The sequence below is a fragment of the Tyto alba genome, unplaced genomic scaffold (assembly GCF_018691265.1).
Source record: "Tyto alba isolate M040663 unplaced genomic scaffold, T.alba_DEE_v4.0 Super-Scaffold_2, whole genome shotgun sequence".
Classification (NCBI taxonomy): domain Eukaryota; kingdom Metazoa; phylum Chordata; class Aves; order Strigiformes; family Tytonidae; genus Tyto; species Tyto alba.
In genome coordinates this window covers 29184169-29204557 of record NW_024881282.1, presented here as the reverse complement: position 1 = coordinate 29204557, position 20389 = coordinate 29184169, and the positions used below count along the sequence as shown (strand labels likewise).

Sequence of the window (20389 nt, the reverse complement as noted above, 5' to 3'; positions counted from 1 at the left end):
TGCGGGCCCAGCAACTGCAGGAGACGACAGGGTGGGGAAACTGAGGAACCTCAACTAAGAAAAAAATAAAAAACCATGAGGTAACCAAGAAGCAATTTGGGAAATATTCTTTATGAAAGAGTAACACTCAGTATTACAATGCTCATTGTTAAACCTTCTCCCCCTCTCGCACCCCAGACAAGCACACACCCTCTCTTCGCCGTATCAGCCCCTTTTTCTAAAGGAGGGCAGAAATTTGAAGTTTGTACACGTACACCTCTGAAATAAAGCCATACACCTCAGTGTTTACAATGCGTTTGATAGGACAACCACTTTATTACAAAGAACAAACAATGCTTTGAAATAAGACTGATCAACTCGAATTGTACAAAATGTCAGTTTCCTTGCAGAGGTCATTAAGTAACAGGCTGTAAGACTAAGTTTACGTCAAATTCGCTATCCTGAAATATCAGATAACAACAGTAATACTTAATATATCTTCAGAGTTTATGGCATGATCATGTGCTCTACTCCAAACTACATTCAAAAGATATTGCTATAATTACTCGGCAAACACAAAGTGTAGGTTATTGTTCACTTAATTTCCACTTTCACAAGAACATTCTTAAGGTGAAGCTGTAGCAGCGTCTGCCGTAACCGGCACCACTGGCCTCTACTTACAGTCACAACTTCCCTAAGGAGTTCAGTAAACCTAGACATTTCTACAACATGGATACTGCCATCTGATAGATTTCAGCTTCTGTTACGTGTTCTTTAGCGATAAATGAGATAAATGGATGACACAGATTCTCAAAGAGCTGATGTCAACAGTCTTCCAAACAAATTTTTAATCAAACAATCAATATTTGTCTGATACCTAGTTGATAGACAAACAGGTGGGATTTAGACGTTATAAATACAGCTCTAGAAACAGACCACAAAGTGTATTTTACAGCGTGTACCACAATTTCAGTTTAAAGTAAAACTGTGAAGAACTGAAGGTTTGCATGTGACCACTGTTCAGCGTCACCCAACTTGGAGAAAGAAGAGAAAGTGACATCTTCTGTCAGGTCAGCGGAAGAAAGCACACTTACAAGGGAATTATTCTTTCATTGAAAACGCCACAGTTTTACCCTTTGGTAGTTGTGACATACCCACTGAAAAAAGAAATTGTGCAAAGCATGTGAAACCCAGTGCAAAAAAACTCCACCCAGACATACCCAACAGGTTTTATTCTTAAATAACAACTCTACAATCACAGCTATTAACCAACAAAATCAAAGCCACAAGTGTTTTCTCTAAAGGCTTCTTTCACAGTACTAATAAGAAAAAACAAGTTCTATTCTTCTAGTTAATGTGTACGGTATTTTAGTTATCAGACAGTATTGGTAGTGAGATCATACCTGATGAAATGGACCATTAAAACACAAATATTTTAAAGCCAGTTAACTTCAGGAAAAGTCCTATACATTCATACTATAAACACTGTTTAAAGTGAATCTGGGATATCCGTCATTGTCACAAACACAACATTTTTCTCTGGCGTAAGCCCACGTGTGTGACTCCTGTGCCACAACGAACACCGTTCACAGCCAGTCATGGTCCCCAGCACTCTGAGATGCTACCGTAGCACGTGACGCGTTGCGATAATTAAGGCTGTATCAGCACTTCCATTACAACCCTGATTTGCAGGGTAGCTAAAACTCGACTATTCAATCTGCTCTGGGATACTCGAGCTGTTAGATCTCTAATATTTTAGTGATACTTCTCCCACCAAACCAGGCACATAATTTATTTTAGTTTCTATATTTACAAACGCTCTTAAGACAAATTTAACCAGCAGAGGCAAGAAATTCTACCTTGATGTACAGTCTTTTGGCATTCGGGGCAAAATTAAAGTGCAAAGTATAAACTTCATTGCACAGTAAATAATTTAGTTTTTATTTTAAAATAAATCTTATTTAGGTGCCTCAATCTATTTACCTAGTGACCTTGTCCAACTCAGCCATTTTCTTCTACGCTTTGGTAAACATAGGTTTATATATAGATACATAAATAGCATTTAAAATGTTTACCTTTATTTCACTACTGTGAACAAATTTTTTCTTTTAGCATAGGAATGGATCAACCTATTCCTAGAAGTAATGCTTGTTGAATTTATCAGCTTGCTAGTTAATGTAAAATGATGCATAGTAAAAGGGAGATACTGAACTTGATTGATACAATATACTGGTAAAGCAAACGAGCACTTCAGAAGATTAACTGGAATAAATACTTTGAAAGTTGCCATATAGTATGTGCAAAAATGCTTACCATGTATTCTAAACTTTGGTTAAAATTTTCAGATTGAAGTTTTACAGAAACATTATGGAAGCAACACAAGTGATTACAAACACAGGAATGAGGTAAGTTATTATTAGTGCAAAAAGCAAGCATATGCTAAAAGCAAAGCATATGGATTTAAAAAAAAAAAAGAGAATGAATCTCATGGAAGAAGTTTTAATACAAGACCAGAAAGGTCTCTTGTAAACATTGGTATTTACAAGTTTAAGATTTGTACAACTACAAAAGGATAATTCTAAATATTAGTAGTGCATTTACAATGAATTTAAGTTTTCTGTAATAAGAGAAATGACTAAGTTTTTCTTTTTCCTTTTAAATCTTCAGGGGATATCTTTCAAGATTAAGATATTTGTTACAAATAGTAGAAAAATCATTTCTTTACAAAAAAAGTATATATTAAAATATTTATACATTTTAAGTTACTATATAATAACTGGAAATTTTTGCCTTGTACTCAGGCACCACAATAAAGAATGTGGTATAAGGAACTGAAACCAAACAGAATTTACTCATATATCAAATTTTAGGAATTATCTATGCCAGATCTGAAGCAATCATGGGGACTCTACCTCAAATACTACTGCGTGTGCCAATTCTTTATGTTTATTTTTCATCTGAAACTGTATTTTTTACATTTTAAGGATCACTACCAGAAAGAGCTACCGGACAGAGTATGGTCCTCCATCCCACCATCTCCAATACAGTTTCTATATGGTACTCATACCTGAGTAAGGCTGCATAACGCTGATGTTTCAAACTTAAAAAAGGTTATATATTTTTAAGATAAAAACAATGCAAAAATAAAATATTTGTAGCATTTACAAATAGTACAAGAGTTACATTAAACACTACATTCCAAACGTGAGAATTGTTACGTGGTTTCTACTTTGAGCTCGATGTTTTCATATCTGCAAAAAGAAAGAGCCGTGGTTAAATGTTTCAGAATTTCACATCCTGTACATGGCCAAACGCTTTTGAACAACTACTGTTTCAGGGTTCTGGGATATACATCATGCTCAAACCCCTTGCCAATTAAAGGGTTAAACCGGCATCGGAATACTAACCACTGCAGGAGACAACTTCTTCATTGTTTCTCTCTATCTTAGAAAAACACCTTAAAAACCAAACAGTGGCGTATTCAAGAGTCTGATTTCAACGGCACCCTGCGGGTCACAGCCCGCAAACCGAGAGGTGGGCTAAACCCCCGCCACTGCTCGCCAGGGGGGTGGGCGCGCCCCCCTCCCTAACCGTCCCGGTGCTCCCAGGGCCTCCTGCTGAGCAAAGCCGGCTCCCAGCCAGCGGAAAGCGAAGGCGGAAAGGGGAAGGAGGGGTGGGATGAGAGGAGGAGCCAGCAAAACTTCTTGTTTTGAGCCCCTAGATTGGCTTACGCAAACGGTAAGCCAGAACTGACTGGGCTAAAAACTGATGTTTATTTTCAGTGGATCCATTCCTGTCCCTGGCTCATCAGGAAACTGTACAAATTCAAGAACAGCAGGAATACAGACTCTTCTGGCAGTAACACAGACTTTGAAGTGTCTATGCCTCACAAAAACGCACCTTACATCACCTAATGAGAAACTTTTCTAATAAGGAGCGGGAAGAGACTGAAAAAAACCCGATTACACCCATACATATAACTGGATTACTTCTTAATGGAATGAAAAACTTTTGAGCTGAAGTGAAGCCCAGGGAAATCAGCAGCTTACTAGGCTTTTATTATCTGAGAGACTGAGTAAGACTCAATAACCAACATTTCAGTACTTGCTTGTCTTTGCTTGTGAAGAATTTTTTTTTTTTTTTTAAACATTACGCCAAATTCAACCATTAAATTTTCTTACGAGTTCTACAAGAAACAAAACAACATTTCAAGAGCTTCAAATGCAGTGCTGAGAAAAACATTGGTCCTAGAGACACAATATGCCGTTTTCTTCACCACAGCTGCAGAGCTCTGCAATGCTGCCTCTGACACTGACTTTACCTTGAAGCCATCGAACCTGTGTGGCTGGTCCGTATCCCCTCTCATTCTTTGCAGAAATTCTGAACACTATAGCAGGTCGGGAAGTGTAATCAACATGAGCATTTGAAAGCTGGGCAGCAGTCACTATACATGACGTTTTAAGACCACAGTAGATTCTCATAAAGACAAGCTGACTTGGATTTTCCTGTAATTGTGTGGAACGGATTGCTAAGTAGGCAGAATATTCTAAAATATTTCCAGAGGGTGAAGCAGGGGGCTCCCAAGAAAGATGAATACAGTCTACGCTCTGAAGAAAAAGGGAAAAAATGTAATAATATGTAGGTAACCATTAGACATTCCAATATATAAATAATATATAGAATAGCACCAAAAAACCTTTAACAAGCATCTGAAAATTCTAACCTAATATTATCGCTCTTCAGAGGTAAGGATGCATCTTTTCACTTTTTTTTTTCTTTTTTAAAGTATGGTAAACCCCTACAGATTTAAGGATGCAGAAAGAGAAAATCATGGGGAAACTATCAGATGATTAAGACGTGTATCTGGTAACACGATCATTAAGTCTTAAAGTAATTGTTTATAGCAAATCTCTTAAAGAATATTACATCAAGCAGAATTAACCAAGTAAGCATTTGACACTTTTATATAACAATTTTAACTTGAATTTTATACATCAGAATTACCTATATTTCTCACCTTGGTGATTTTGACTGTTGAAGGAGCTCCAGGAAAACCTGGAATGCAAGTCTTGAATTCACTGATTTTACTGAAAGGCCCAACACCGCAGCCGTTAATTGCAGCAACTCTGAACCTGTACACTGTGCCTGGAAAAAGATCCTGCTTCTTAAGTAACCTGTAATCCGGTACATCTGCATCTTCCATCTGAAAATAAAGCAACATTTCTGTTAATTTTTAAAATATTCTAAACACAATTAGCCTAAAAAACCCCATGAAGTGGGTAGTGATAAACTGAGATATGTTTAATTGAAACAGGAATTCTAATGCTTTTGTATTTAAATTAGAATTTACAGAAATGTCCTGACTGAGGCACCAGCTCACCTCAAAAGAGCTGATCTAAAAGGCAATGTAAGACCACACCTCTAACTAAGCCCCACCCCCATTTTTCAGTCATTTAAACTGAACTGCACCTCTTGGTTATTTTTACTTGGGCAAGTAAAAGCGAAGTAGCATTTCCAACTGTATACCTGATGATTTAATTAGCATGCTCTTCTTTCGTAAAAAATACTTTTTCTTTCAAAAGCAGTTATTCCTATAGTTCGGAGTTGCAATTTCATGTGTAGGTAATAAAAATGTTTTTAAACAGAAGCACTGTAAGTCAATAACAATCAGGTTTCTGAAACATTATGTGCTACTGTACTTCCATGTTTAAAACATGTATTGATGCATCCTTGAAACTTCCAATGGAATTACATTATTCAGAAGGAAAGTAGAAGAAATCACAATCGATGTAAACACTATAAAATGTACTACACTCCTTTAAACTAAGACGTGCAATATTTATAGTGAAGTGCCTTCAAAGGAAGTGTTCTGCTCTTTCGTTTCTTTCTCAAGAGAACAAATACATAATGTTTTTGTTTCTCGTTCACTAGGACATCATTAATATACAATTTTACCACCAAAACTGCAACATTTTTGCAAGTTTCACATACAGCATTTTCATATATAAACTCACATGTGCAACAACATTAAGTTAGAGAAACCTGATATAAAACCCACTACAGTTCCACATCTAGTCTTTTTAAACAGCCTAGCCTATGTCTTATTAGTTTCTAACAATTTGTAAGCAAAGATTCTAGAAGCAGAGAAAAAACTTTGATTGAAATATTTCACTGCTGTACTGAAATAACATATTAAGAAGTTGTGGGTTTTTTAGTTTTTAAGAATTTAACTGGTTTGAAGGTTCACTAAGCTTAAAATTATTCCCTAAGGCTAGAAATATGGAAATAATAATCAACAGCAAAATAAGACATTTCATATTATCATACAAAAACAACAGAAGAAAATTCATCTGGTTTAGGAAATAGTAAAAAAAGGTGAGCAAAATACATGAGGAACTACGGGTCACAAAAAAAAAGATACTGCTGCAGTATCAGAAAATCCCACATTTTGTTGTCAACCACATGAGCAACAGATTCCAAAATACCTATGTGCAAGTTATGTCAGAGAAGAATTAGCAGCTACCTTGTTAGAGATGCTCAGTGTTTCCTCTGGCAGCAAGTAGAACTGGCTCACCACAGCGCTGTTATTCTTAAAAATTCCAACATCATACCACTGCCTGTCTCTCGTTTTCACCGGTGCCATCTGTCTTTGTGGAGTTTTCTAGTATTTGAAGAACACGTTATGTAGACTACCCATACTTCAATGTAATGTAAAAAGAAATGCTGACTCTAGCATATTTAAGAGACAACCCCCTGTTATACCAGTGTTACTTTCTTACACTTCAAATGAATACGCATATATTATTAAAATACTGTTCAGAACCAACTGGGTTTTATACATTGATTTAGACACAGTCCATCATCAAAAAACCCCCAAAACAACAGTTGGGATGTCACCTCTGACATTCTAGTTTAAACCAGAAGGGGAAGAAGTTTCAAGTTGTAGAACTAGGTGTCCGTAGCAGCGTGTAGTTGTGAGTTATTTTCACCCAGAGGTGAAAGTTCCACCAGGTGGTCCAGCATCAGTAGCTCTACCTGGGATTCAGCTATACCTCAGCCCCAAACATACCCTCTTTCAAGCCACTGCTGGACTCATCTGCAGCTGAGAACAGGGCCACTGCTGTGGCACGGGCGGGTGGGGGGGCATGGGAACTGTTCCTGACTGATCCAGAAAGACAAACCATCTTTCCTGCTTGTCTCCAGGCCCCAGGGAGGGTGCTTGCATGGTCAGCGTGCCCGGCACAGACAAGCCGTCATCCTGCTAGCACCGAAAGGAGGCAGGAGTGACAGCTGCTCTTGGCAAAAGCACCCCAACCCTTTAGTAACAGCTGCTTCTTCCCACCCTTAGCTCCTCTCTCTTTTGGTGGCAACAGTGGCACCTTCGTTTTGTGTATTAAGTTGTAAGCATGTGAAATAGGAAGCATTTACTTTTTCAGGCAGTATTTACAGCTTGCATAGCCAGTCCCCATCTCCTCTAGGGAAAAACATCAAGATGTCAGTTTAGTTACGTTTCAAACCTATAGATTAGCAGCTAACACTAGTCTGATCTAATACATACTTCATTTCAAATTCACTTGTGCACACAGAAAAACATTTTACATTTGCAGATCATGCAGCAGAGAGACCATTCTGCCGTGCCAGTTGATAAAAATGATTCAACAGCTGAAACACATACTTGGATCTCCTCCCAACTGCACAACTGCTACTTAGACTCAAATCAAGCCCACACAATGCAATTAGTTTTACAACAGAAATGTTTACCCCTGTATCATTCACTTCAAGCCCTAAATATACGCTGCTTTTCTTTTGGAGGTATAATTAAAGGAAAACAGAAGAGCCCTTACACCTAATCAACAAAGCAATAAATACAGCAATTTGATTATACTTTTTCAGACTTACAGAGGGGTGTGAATCATTTGTCTGTCCAGTATTGACCCTTGTCGAAGGCATGATATAAGCAGTTTCAGCAGCTAGAAACAAAAAGTTATATTTAAAAAGCTTAAGTGATACAAAAAATTTAACACAAAATCCAGAGTATGAAAGTTGACCTCAACAGCCATTTACAAGTATTCGTTGCAAAAGTACATCTCAGACTTCCTTTGCATGCAGTTCTATTTATAATACAAAAAACTAATTCTGACTTGCATCATATTCACAGAACAACTGTAAGAGCCTTGCATTGCAGGCTGCTACAGATAATTCAAGCAGAAGGCAGCACTCAGAAAATCCTAAAAAGTGACAGAATTATGAAATCAGTATGAGATACCATGAACAAATAATCTAAATACCAGATTGAGGCACATACTGATGGCATTGTATGAATAGTCTAAGCATGAAATCTTAATTCGAATGCATTGTTTCTGACATCAATACAGTCTGAATTCTGAACATGAGCAGTTAATCTTTAAACAATCCTAACAAATGGGAAAATAACATTTATTAAATTTAAAATGGCATCTTAAAAAAAAATAAATAAAATCAAAGCACATAAGCACACAAGCAACACAAGGGAATACTAGTATTTTCAACTTGCGTTTCTGGGTTTCGCTTTGAAAGCACAATACTGTTTGCTAAAAATTACACTACTCCTACAGCATCAGTAACAGAATACAGTTCTTTAGTTAACCCTCAAAACAATAGCAAGCCTGTTGATATTCATGAAAAGCAAAACTTGAAAAACTACCAATATGTTTAGTTTCTGCACTGCTGCTTATTTTGGGTACTTCAAGCAGACTGTGAAGAGGTCACCACGTCTGACTAGCGGTGAGTTAGCCACATGAACAGGCCATGTTTGTTACAGAGGTCAATTGTTTAAATTCAAAATCATCTCAGGTTACTATTTGCCATCTTTTGCTGACTAAACAAACAATCACTGAATGTAAGCAAATGTGCTACTAGCACCAAAACTGGCTGCCACTGCTATTTAGAAAACGGGCTTCTGCATAAATGAAGATTTAAAGGACTTTTCACTTACAGGAAACAAAGTGGTTTACAAACATATAAAAGGAATTTCCTGATTTTAAAAGATGTTTCTATCATAGCAGAGATCATCCAGGCTGCCCAAGGTCCTCAATGCCCCAAACCCTATCTCAATCCCAGGAACTAGTCAAGATGGGAATCCCACCACACTAGAGGAACTCTGATGGCCTTAGATATATATGGCTCAAAATACAGTACGTGAAACACATTTCAAACCTTCAGATTTTGAATTGAATGTTGTTAGTGAAGTTTCATCTTTAACAACTGCCCCATTTGTACTTGATGATTCAGTTTTAACAGCCTGCTGGGTTACCATGGTTTGTGTGCTGGAGACAGTACTGGATACAGAAGCATCAGGATTTACAGTTCGTTTGTCCAAGTCATGTAATTCACCTACATTTGCTGAAGTCTGAGTACCTTAAAAAAAAAAAAAAAAAAAAAAAAATTAACCAGATTTCAATATTGCTAACACCTAACAAAACTCAACTTCATCTTATGGCTTAAGTTTCATATAAAACCAGAGTTTAGCTCAGATTTAGGTTAGAATAGATCCAATTGTATTGATTGCTAATGCTTTCTTTCGGTATATAACTTAACAAGAGTCTGTCTGCACAGTCATAAACAGATATATGTAAACAGTTGTATTAAAACGGAGATTTCATTTGTTTTAAGCTTTCTATTCCATAATTATGTGGTTACAAAAGTATTAATTTTGAAAAAAAAATCCTAATATAAAGTATCCACACAGATCAGTATCAGAGATTTGTGACAATCAACTTACGATTAACCACTGTGGAAGTCTGTCTCTCACTGAACACTAAGAGCCAAAATTTCCACACAATACTTAAATTACACTGTGAAGAAAACGAAAATCCAACAACCTGAAGTTATATGACAGTCAAATATGAACAGATCAGGTGACTGAGCCTAGATTCACCACACCAAACTTAACACACTTCAGTGAAATGCCTACATCACTGTCTCATCATCTTTTATTTCCTGTGCAGTCAGAGAGAAACATGCTCCTCTATACATTGCCTAAAATTTTACATTGGCTAACAGCTTTTCACTATTAGCAGACAGAAGTAGTGACAAAGAGAGCCGGGACTTACTACCACCTTAATATTCTAAAATTAATCTGGCCCTGTCAGTCTGTTCTTTGATGTTAAAAACAGCTATTTATGTTTAAAGAGACACATTTGCCATCATAATAATGAATATATTGGGAATTTCACGTCCCTTGCAACACTTGAAACAACTTAAGATTTCATTTTTTCTCGTATCTTCTAAACATATGTGCAGTAGTAACTAGCACATTTTTTTTAACTACAAAGGCCTCTAAAGTAATTTTAAGTTGCAAGACAGAAATAATCTTATTTTATGTTTATGAGATCAATTGTAACTCTCACTTTTTAATTAATTTTTATTCTATAGTCATCTTACTTGAAGTACAAACAGGCAAAAGAGAAGGGGCATTTGATTCTTTGAATCCTGTAGCATCTGCATGGTTTTTCATAGTCTCCTGTGTAATCTTGTTTTCAGGTGCTGCAACCTTTTCTTTTCCTTCTACTTTTAATAATGAGTTGGATGAAAGGGAAACTTGGACCTAACCAAAACAACACATTTGTTAATGTTTAACTGCAAAGTTCAGAAATTTCAGTTGCAAACATGGCATGAAAATGCTTGCTTGATAACAACAAACAAAAATCCTCTTACAAATCCCCCTAACACTTTAAATTAAAACAAGAAATCAACCTCACAATCTACCTTATTTTAGCCATTATAAAACAAAGACTCAAACTCTAGAGTTGACTTGGAAGTATCCCTGACACATACTAAATTTTATCTGAGAGTAAGCTCACATTCTTATATATTACATGAAAGTCCACTGATGCATACACTTAGTCTATTGGGGGACTTGAAGGGATTGGGGGGGGGAAAAAAAAAAAAGTCAAAAAAAAAAAAAAATCACAATTACAGAGGCTTTCGACCTTTGCTTTCCTGGCACATACCTAAGATATTTCTACTGTCAGTAAAATGTATAGTACTTCTACATGTGTTTTCTACAAGAATACATTATGGATCCCACACCGACCCGAGGCTTTATGCAATTAAGAAAAGGTCTCAACTTCTAAAAATGTCATCCTTTAGCCAGAGTTTGTCCTTCCTCTTTCTTTTAAGTTGGCACAACAGAGGACCTTGTACAACTGCACAACCAGAACAAGTAATAATTTGGTTTATGCTGTAGTAAGAATCTACAACTAAGCAGACTAGCATAAAAACACTAACAAAGAAGGAAACATGCCTTATCCTTCTTCCCTCCCACATTAATTTCACCAACGTTTTGAGGATGAATAGTATTTCTACAGATATCAGGCTCCCAGTTAGAATTGACTGTAGAAGGCAATACAGTTGCAGTTGCCTTCCTGCATTACCAGGAAGAGGACTTTAAAGACTGTCAATCATAAAAGTAAAAAAAGGATGTAAGAAAACAGACACAACTACTTCAGCAGACACCTTTTTGTTTGATTGATTTTGTTTGGTTGGTTGGTTGGTTGTTTTTTTTTTTCCTAAGGCCTAAAAAGTATGCAGGTACTTTTAAAACTGAGAAAGTGTTTTGGCAGTTCTACTGCTCCCCATACTACTTTGCCACTTAGGCAGTTTTCAGTTTACACTTACATTATTAGGAATGACATTATTTGTTTGGCTGGGATGATCCACCTTCATTTCTGGGTAAGGGACACTAGGCAATGATTGTGGACTTTGATGTAGAGAAGAGCCACCTTTCAGGTAAACAAAAGCAAATTCCAATCAGTTACATAAAACTTAATATAATGTTGGTTGGAATCTATTGCAGTAAGCAAGAAGGAGACTCAAAGTTGCCTGAAGGAAGACTTGGTTATAAGACTGAAATGAAACTGCATGGCCAAACAGTCAGATAAAATCCCTTCCTCACATCGTGCCCAGCACTGTACAAATATCTTTATATCCAGGTAGCTGGCCAAAACTGACAGAGACAGTTAAAGCCGAGTTTTCCATAATTATTATGCATGCATTTTAGGAATAACCAAAGAAACAGGGCCTCTCTCTCAAAACTATTTTTTTAAAAGCAAACTCATATTCACTACTTATGCAATCCTCTACTCTACCTTTACACAAATATTAGCATAATGTGATTTGACTACTACCTTGTGAACTCAGCACTGATGTCTCAGGAACCCCAGCACCAGGTATTCCAGCCACTGATGGCACTGGTGAGTCAGCATGTAACTGAAGAAGATAACCTTCAACAGTAGGTACTTCATCCCATTTCACTTGAAAAGAGTTGGTTGTAGCTCTAATCAGCTGTACCTGTGATGGTGCTGGGGGTTTCTCTACAAGAAACCAAGAAAACACAGATGGCATGTTTGAAATGGCCCTCCTTTATCAGTTTAAGAAATATCTACATAATGCAAGCAAAAATCAATAGCTCCCTTTTCACTTATGTACAATATATACCAGATTCAATAAGAAACAGTTGTCAAAGGTGGCAAGTAAAGTCAGAGAATTATGAAGTGCCATTCTAGAGTGTTAAAAAATGCTGAAGTCTTGATGCTTTGTTTTTTAATGGCTCATCTGCTGTCACTAAGTCTTTGGGTTGTATATACATCATTTGAGGGATTACAGAGATAAGAGATCTTCGTCCTTTCCTAAAAGGCTGCACGCAGCTCTTTGGTTCCTAAAGCTTTATGTATTCCTGGAAAGGATTCACAGAAGATTGCGCTTCCTTTTTTCTTGCTCTCTGTAGCTAAAGTGAACCTTCCCTTTAACTTCTGCAGAGGCTGAAGCCTAGGCATGATTCAATGCCAATGATCTGCTCCTCTCACCAGCCCTGATGCCTGACTAGGCTGCACTCTAAAGCACATCCCTCCCTTGCTACTCTTCTCCATCTTCTAAACTTCCTGAGGAAAAAAAAAAAAAAAAAAAAAAATGAAAACACAATCTCCTAAATGTTTCACAATCTCCAGTAACCATTCTCACAATTCCACTTTGGTGGGCAACAACTCTCTCCCAAAATTCCTACTCTAGTTCCCTCTCTCCCAAGACCATCTCAGTGTCCTGCCATCAAGCCACCTGCTAATGAGTGATTAGTGCTCCAGAATTCTCTTCAGCCCCAGGAATAATTTGGTCTTTTCTCAGATTTGACAGTATCTTTTTGCAGTCCAAGAGATGAGGAAGCAGCAGCAGCAATGATCCCAAGAGAAGGATGGGTTTGGTAAAAAAAAAAAAGTAAAAGCAGCAGAACGAATCACCAAGAAGAGAGGCCAGGAACACTGAGCTTAGGTGAAACACCCTTTAGCACCTTGTATCTACTGACCATGGTATGCAATGCAGAACCTGGCCACGAAGCTCTTTCAAAGGCTTTAAACAAGCCTTGCAAATTTTTTTCAGTTTGAGCTACAGCTGTAGCCTTCAAGCAATCAACAGTGAAGTGTGGCTTATTTAAATAAACTTGAAAATTTAAATAATCTTTGAGTTTGCTACAGCTTTAGATGTTCTGATCACCAATACCAGCTTCCCATGTGTTAATAAAATATGGAACATAGTAGAAGGCTCTTATTTATTTCTGACTCACCAGTATCAAGGTACCAAAGATCTTTGCAGCAAACTTGATTGTTCCAAGCTTTTCTGTAACCATCTCTACCACTCCAGATATAGAGGCGAGTGCCAACCGCTACAGCACAGTGTCCTGCTCTTGGCCCTGGTAACAAGTTACTTTTGTCCTCCTGGCAATCTGAGATCAGACCTATCCATTCTGTGGTATCTAGTAAATGAAACTCGAAAAATTTAGTTTCTACATGTTTTGCAAAACAATCAGTACAGATGTTAATACACCTAATCGCTCAAAGTAAATGAAAATAAGTCACCTCTGCTTTTATAGACGACTGCATTTAAATCTGTAGTATTACAAAGAGAAGGTTGCTTTCCAATGAGTTTGCAAGATACAATCAATCAATAAATACAGGATGAATTTTCTGACCTCTGGTTGTCTCTCTCAGGCAAATACAAGATCAGAAGTTGAGGATTCGAGATAGTACTACCATGTTTAAGAAAAACTTATTTCAGGATCTGTCTCTTATGTTCTTCTATAAACGAAGAAGGAATATTTATATTACTTAGTATTAAAGTTGTATTAACAAAGATTTGCATCAGCAAACCTTCTGAATGTCCAAAGAAAAATAATAATAATTATTACCAAAAAAAAAAAAATCACTTCTTAAGAAAGATGTAAAAACCTGGCATCTTCTTTAGCCAGCTAGGATTACAACTGTCTATCCCCAAAACTTTTCTCAGGGTCTTCAAAATAGTTATTCTACTCTGTTAAGAAAGCATTAATTCAAAATGCCCACTCCCAGAAGAGCAGAAACACTAACCCAAATTAAGATAAGAAAATGAACCGGTACATTTCCATTCACCATCATGAGCAGAAATTTCACCTCCTGATGACTGTGGAACCCATCCACCAAAAACATACATTCTGAAATATAGAAAAATAGGGAAGAGGGGAAAAAGAGAAGAAAAGCCAATTAACATCCAGATCTGCTGCATGTGCTCTCTCAAACTAGGACAAACCAGAAAATTTCCAGTGCTTTACAGTTCTGGTTTACAGCAGATTTTTTTTTGTGTCTACTCTCTAGAAAGCACTGTTGCAGACATCTACCTTCAGAAATTTTTGAGTAGGTTAACTGATTAAAAAAAAACTAACCAAACAAACCACATCCCAAACTCCTCAAACAACTTCCCAGAAACAGAAGTTAATGCTGTATCTTTTTACAAACCACCGTACTGCTGATACTCTCCAACCACCACACATTTACACAGAATTTCTACAAACCTTTACTGCAGACATATCAATAAACCATTCTAAAATTGGAAGACCAGTATCTAAGTCTGACATCAAAATTTAAAAACATAATATAGTAAATAATAAGAAGCTAAGCTGTTGGATCATAAGATACGAAGCTTTCACACTCCTTTCCCCCCTTGTCTCTTTTGCATTATTCCAGCTTGTAAACTGACATAAAATGGACTGAAACCCATGTTTAGAAGTCCATTTTACCAATGCTATCTGCCAAAACAAACCATATTGGCAAGAAGCAAAGTAGCAAGGAACAGACTACAGAAAAACTGGCCCACAAAAATGTGGAATGGTTTTGCCTAGAACTAGTGCTACTCTTTAGGCAGTTTCTTTGTGTAACTAGTTCACTGTGTCACAGGCACGGAGGCACTCAAGTTGGGTCCTGACAGAACCAGCTCAGGTCTAGCTGAGCCTGCCCCAAAATGCACAAAGATTCATTAAGAAGCCTGGAAAGCTGCTTGTGGGTTGGGCAGATGGTCCTGCTGGATGGAAACACCAACAGTTTAATACCCCTAAATTAACAACGGTACTTTTTAATTTCTGTTGAAGTAGGATAATAGAAGCAGAAAAGCTCTACAGAGCTGATGGTTTATACTGAGCAGTAGTGGATAAGCATCATCATTCTCCTATTAGGTGTACCTTTCTAGAGTTGAGCTTTTAACAACAGACATACTTGTTTCCTATTACATTGGCCGTATGGAGACTGCGAGGAAGCGGTACTGTCCCCTTAGTTTCTGGTCTTGACCAGGTCATGGTTTCTAAAAGAAAAAGAAAAAAAGCCCTCAAAAACCTCATTACTGCATATTTCGCTACCTAGGAGGGGACATACCTCTAACATTCAACAAAACAAAATTTCACCTTTTTAAGATGGCCACTTTAAGAAAGAAGGTGCAACAGCAAGCACTTAAAGCTTATTTTAAAATTAACAGGAAATACTGACAAACTAATTGTTTATCAGTTTATCAAAAAGATCTATTATGGTTTCATTATCGTTATTCCACTTGGTTATCATAGTGTCAGTCTTTAAAGCACTCTAAGGAAACACTCTCACATTGCAACTAAAATCAGCAAAGACAAGACACGCAAACAATGCTGCATCTATTTAATTCAAAAAATTACGAAAGGTTAACACTACGGTGTAACTCCCAATAATATCTGCACCACATCATGCCATTAATCATTATATTCTATAATTTTTCCTCACAGCCAGTAAGACCCCTGCACTGACTTCTACTGGCAAATCAACTCACCTATGTCAAGTTCCCAAAGATCATTAAGCCGACAGCCACACATCCCTCCAAAAATATACATCTTTGGATTTCCCAAATCTTTTCTGCAGTATACAATGGCTGTGTGAGATTCTCGGGGAGACGGCAAGATCCCTTTGGTCACAGGAATACTCCAGCCGACAACGCCAGAACCGTGTTGCAGCTCCAGTTCATAGAAATCATTTAAATATCTAGGGTATTATTGTCAAAGTATGAAAAATTCACTTATAAGCAAGATTACAAGCGAGCTTTAAACCCTGACCACTTCCAAGTATTACAGATTTCTGTCTTGGAGGAGTGTAGAATTTTAAAATCTCAAAGCATTCGATGGCATTGTGGACAGTATCAAAAGTAAATGGGTTTGAAACAAAAAATATACTATTATAACTTGTTGCCTCTACGGAAACATGCTTTCATCTCATACTTGATACACTGTATTACATGAAAGAAACATTCTACATTGGTAAACAACATTCTTAGCAGAAATTACTACATATGGACACACTTGGAATAAACTGCAAAGTTGTGAGAATTAAAACACAATGTGAGACACTGGAGATCAATTTCTGCAACTCTAAGGCAACAAAGGTGAAAAGACACTGTTTCTTCTCTGATGTCTTCAGGCTGGCCAGCAGACAATTAGCCATTTGTTGCTGAATCTATCAGCAAGTTATTTTTATATAATGGTCTTTGAACCTTGTCATTCACACCAGATACCTTTTGTTTACTGAGCTTAAAATTGCCAGTTTATAGCTCAGTGGATATAAGTGCTCTGAACTGCAGATGAATGTGGATATAAAACTTCAGCATCATAGCACTGTTTGCTGATAATTAAGGCAACTTCAGCTGTTACTTTAAAAAATTTCCAGACGAATTCATAACTGTTTTCCACAGCATTACAGAAGAAACTTCCATTATGAACTCCCTGATGACTCATAAGACTTTGCTGATTTAAGTAATTCTAACAAACCAGCCATTCTTAAAAACATCACTCAAAATACCGGGCAAAATACCAAAGTCTACTCAGCTTTCCCTCCACAAGTGTCAGAGCTGTCAGTCATTGCTACATATTGTGGGATTAGCAGAAGAAAATTAAGCTCCTGAGCATGTAACCCCTCCACTGCACAAATAATCCAAATGCGAGTACTTGGTACGCAGGACAGCCTCCCTACAATGCTTCTCTTCAAAGTTGTCATACATAGTAATTTAAAGACACTGAATTCAAACCAAATCAGCATACCTGGGAACGTTATTATTTGAATCCTCACTTTCATTTGCCAGGCCACCAAATAAATAGCACTTGTTACCATATAAAGAAAAGCTGTGGCCAAGTCGAGGGCAGGGTGGTGATCCAGTGGAAGGAGCTTGAGGTTTTACTTTTTTCCAGAGCCATCGACTGGCCTTAAAGACAAGAAGAATATATTCAGAAATATCTTCATCTGTAGTTGTTCATAGTCAAAAGAATTCAGATAATATTAACACTCATTTATTTTCTGAATTACTTTTAAGGGAATGCTGGGCTTTTCTTAGGATATACATTAAAAGAGACACATAAGATCTAACTTTTGTAAAACATTAAATACTTCATTTAGACTATATGGAAGTCTCTTTTTCAGAAGTCATTTAGATTTTCTCTATCTCCAGAATCTATTTAAAGAGTTTATTCTTTCTAGAGCAGAGCAAAGCTCATCTAACTTTCCTCTGCAGTTGGTAATACAAAATGTGTTTGTTCATAAAGAGATAAAGTAGTCTTCAAAACTGAAACATCTTCATACACTTCCTACCTGCAATTCATATAAATCATTACTGTATCTTCCATATTCAACCATTCCTCCAAAAACTAGTATTCTGGTACCATCACAAACAAATCCATGTGCGGCACAGCCTGGAGGAATATCTCCCCTTACAGCAGGAAGAAACCACTGATTTGTAACTACAGTAGAGAGGAAAGAAAAAAAAAAAAAAAAAAAATCAAACACCAAGAAGCAATATGTATTTTTAAATACCTCTGCTTTCTAAATAATTACCTTTTACCTGTAGATAACTGTGAATAGGCTTTTTGTTTAATGCTAAATTTTAATTGAATTATTTTTTTTTTAATAAAAACAAAACAAAACACCTCTATCAAACCAACATTACTCAATATATGAATGAGCACATGAGGTCCCTGTAACTAAGTCTGTTACCAAGGGTCACCCAGCAATTTAAAAAAACTTGCCAGAAAAAAAAGAGGCTAATGAGGAACATAAGTACAGTTCCACACAAAAGAGATAACTCAGAAAGAATTAGCCCTATAAATAGAATTATTAGAGCTACAGCAGCACGCCAGTGTGCCTGCACTTAACAGCCCTATCAAAAAACTAATTACACTGTTCTAGGACCAATCTTAATATGTATAGAGCACTGCACTGATACATGGGAGAGGAGAGGCACAGAGGCAAGAAAGAGCAACTAAGACTGCCTGATCCAGCAGCAGCACAGTGGTGTTCAAACTGTTCTGGAATGCAAGAATTACAGGAGATATTGTCTCCTTTTTCCTAAGCGTCTTTCATGAGCACAATGAGGAAAAGTGTGAACTTAGAAGCTTCCAGTGAATGTTGCCGCAGGGGATTAAGATGCCCTTGCTGTACGCCAGCTCCTCCAGTCACCACACTCATAGCAAGAGCAATGGATGACACCCCAAACTCAGGCAGCCCACGTCAAAACCCTGCACCTTAGCCCCCAGAGAAAGAAAAAAAGGTCAGTTTGGGCCAAACAGTCATCTGGGAACTGGAACAACTAAGTTGTGACCCTATCTGTCGCTGCTGAAAAGGGGAAACGCATTTAGCAGAAAGTCTGGGCAGAAAAATAAAACCAGTGATGTCAAGACTCACTCAAAAGGCACACATCAGTACCTCTGTTCTGACAGATAATATAATTGCACTATGTAAAAGCTTTCTTTAGATTATTCCTTTAAACAGAAAGGTTAAGAGATACTTTTTTTCTCCCCCCAGAAATGTGATTGACTACAGCAGATCTGTAAACTACCATGGAAAAATCTGCTTGGAAGAACTCTAACAGCAAGCATTTTCTTAATAAGCACCTCCCAAACATGTTTGTGCTCCCAGCTTTTACCTCAAAAACACACAGAAAAAATACCATCACCTTTTTTCTTTTCTTTTTTTTTTTTTTTTTTTTTTTTGGGGGGGGGGAGGGGGCATGATAAGAATAATTTTTAAATTATTCTTAAAAATTGGCAAATTAAAAGACTAGCTAACAGGTTCTCACTTTTGGGCCTTTGGTATGTTACACACACACGGCCAACATGGGCTGACTGAGAAACACAGATCAGTCACTTAACTGTCCCATCTCAGCCGAAACTCTGAAATTACCAGAAAGTTTTCCAGCATCCCGTCCAATAACTATTTAGGCATCTAATCTTTCACAAGCAAAATCGGTCTCGAGCAGCTTCCTGTTTGGAAAGGCTCCCAGTGCCAACACGTTCACTTTTCTAACCAAGATTTCCATTTCAGCGCGTTCAGCTCTCGTGAGCTGCCACCAGAGGGAAGAAGGGGGATCCGGACACTCGAGGGGGGCTAATCCAGCCGCCAGCCAGTCAGCCGAGCCCTGCCAGGGGAGACTCGGCACCCCAAGAACGAGGGGCTGGGAAAGCGCAACAGAAAGCGGTTTCCCAGGTTCTTTTTTCCCCCAAAAGGCGCATTAACCCCCCCCAACACCAGCCAGGCCGCAGCACAGCCCCGGGCGGACCCCTCGCCCGGGCGGATTTCCCGCATCCCAATTTCGGCTTCAGGCAGCTTTTTCAGCTTCCCTCCCCTCAGCCAGCGCCTCAGCCGGGCCCCCACGGGCGTTCCCGCGGGAGGGCAGGGGGATCTCCCACGCTGTGGGGATACCGGTACCACCGGCGGCGAGAGACGTGACAGCCGCGGGCGCCGCAGGCCCCGCCCCGCGCGCTCCCCGCCCCCACCCCCCCCCCCCCCGCCGCCAGCAGCCGGCCGTTGCCCGCCAGCCCCGCCCCGCCCCGCGCACCCGTGTTGTAGACGTGCAGCTCATCGGCGATACCCTCGTTGCCGCCCCCGAAGATAATGACCAGCTCGCGGATGGCGACCGCCCGGTGCCCGTGGCGGGAGCGCGGCACCGGCCCCGTGAAGGAAGACACCCGCCTCCAGCTCAGCCCAGCGGCGGCCGCCGCCATCTTACCGCCACTCCCACAATGCACCGCGCGGCCGGGGCAGGCTACGGCGGGGCGGGGGGGCGGTGTCGGTTG

At 38.5% G+C, this 20389-nt stretch overlaps 1 protein-coding gene across 1 annotated transcript; it reads right to left on the bottom strand.

The window, feature by feature from the left end:
- Positions 1-284: 284 nt before the first annotated feature.
- On the bottom strand, positions 285-20389 carry HCFC2 (host cell factor C2). The gene is made up of 16 exons (XM_042792391.1): positions 20152-20389; positions 17910-18058; positions 17366-17526; positions 16108-16316; positions 15531-15615; positions 14373-14476; positions 13574-13762; positions 12147-12332; positions 11638-11741; positions 10402-10564; positions 9175-9375; positions 7879-7949; positions 6503-6640; positions 4997-5182; positions 4301-4586; positions 285-3230 (listed from the first exon to the last, which is right to left on the bottom strand). Exons 1-16 carry the CDS (start codon positions 20315-20317, stop codon positions 3205-3207), a joined length of 2424 nt encoding a protein of 807 aa, XP_042648325.1. The 5' UTR covers positions 20318-20389; the 3' UTR covers positions 285-3204.

Excerpts from the sequence above, each read along its gene's own strand:
- HCFC2 (XM_042792391.1), bottom strand. The coding sequence starts at position 20,317 with ATGGCGGCGGCCGCCGCTGGGCTGAGCTGGAGGCGGGTGTCTTCCTTC. Across the intron at positions 14,477-15,530 it reads GCCAATGTAATAGGAAACAA|AATGTATGTTTTTGGTGGAT; the intron begins GTATGTCTGTTG and ends TCTATATTTCAG. Across the intron at positions 12,333-13,573 it reads TCTTTGGTACCTTGATACTG|AGAAACCCCCAGCACCATCA; the intron begins GTGAGTCAGAAA and ends GGTTTCTTGTAG.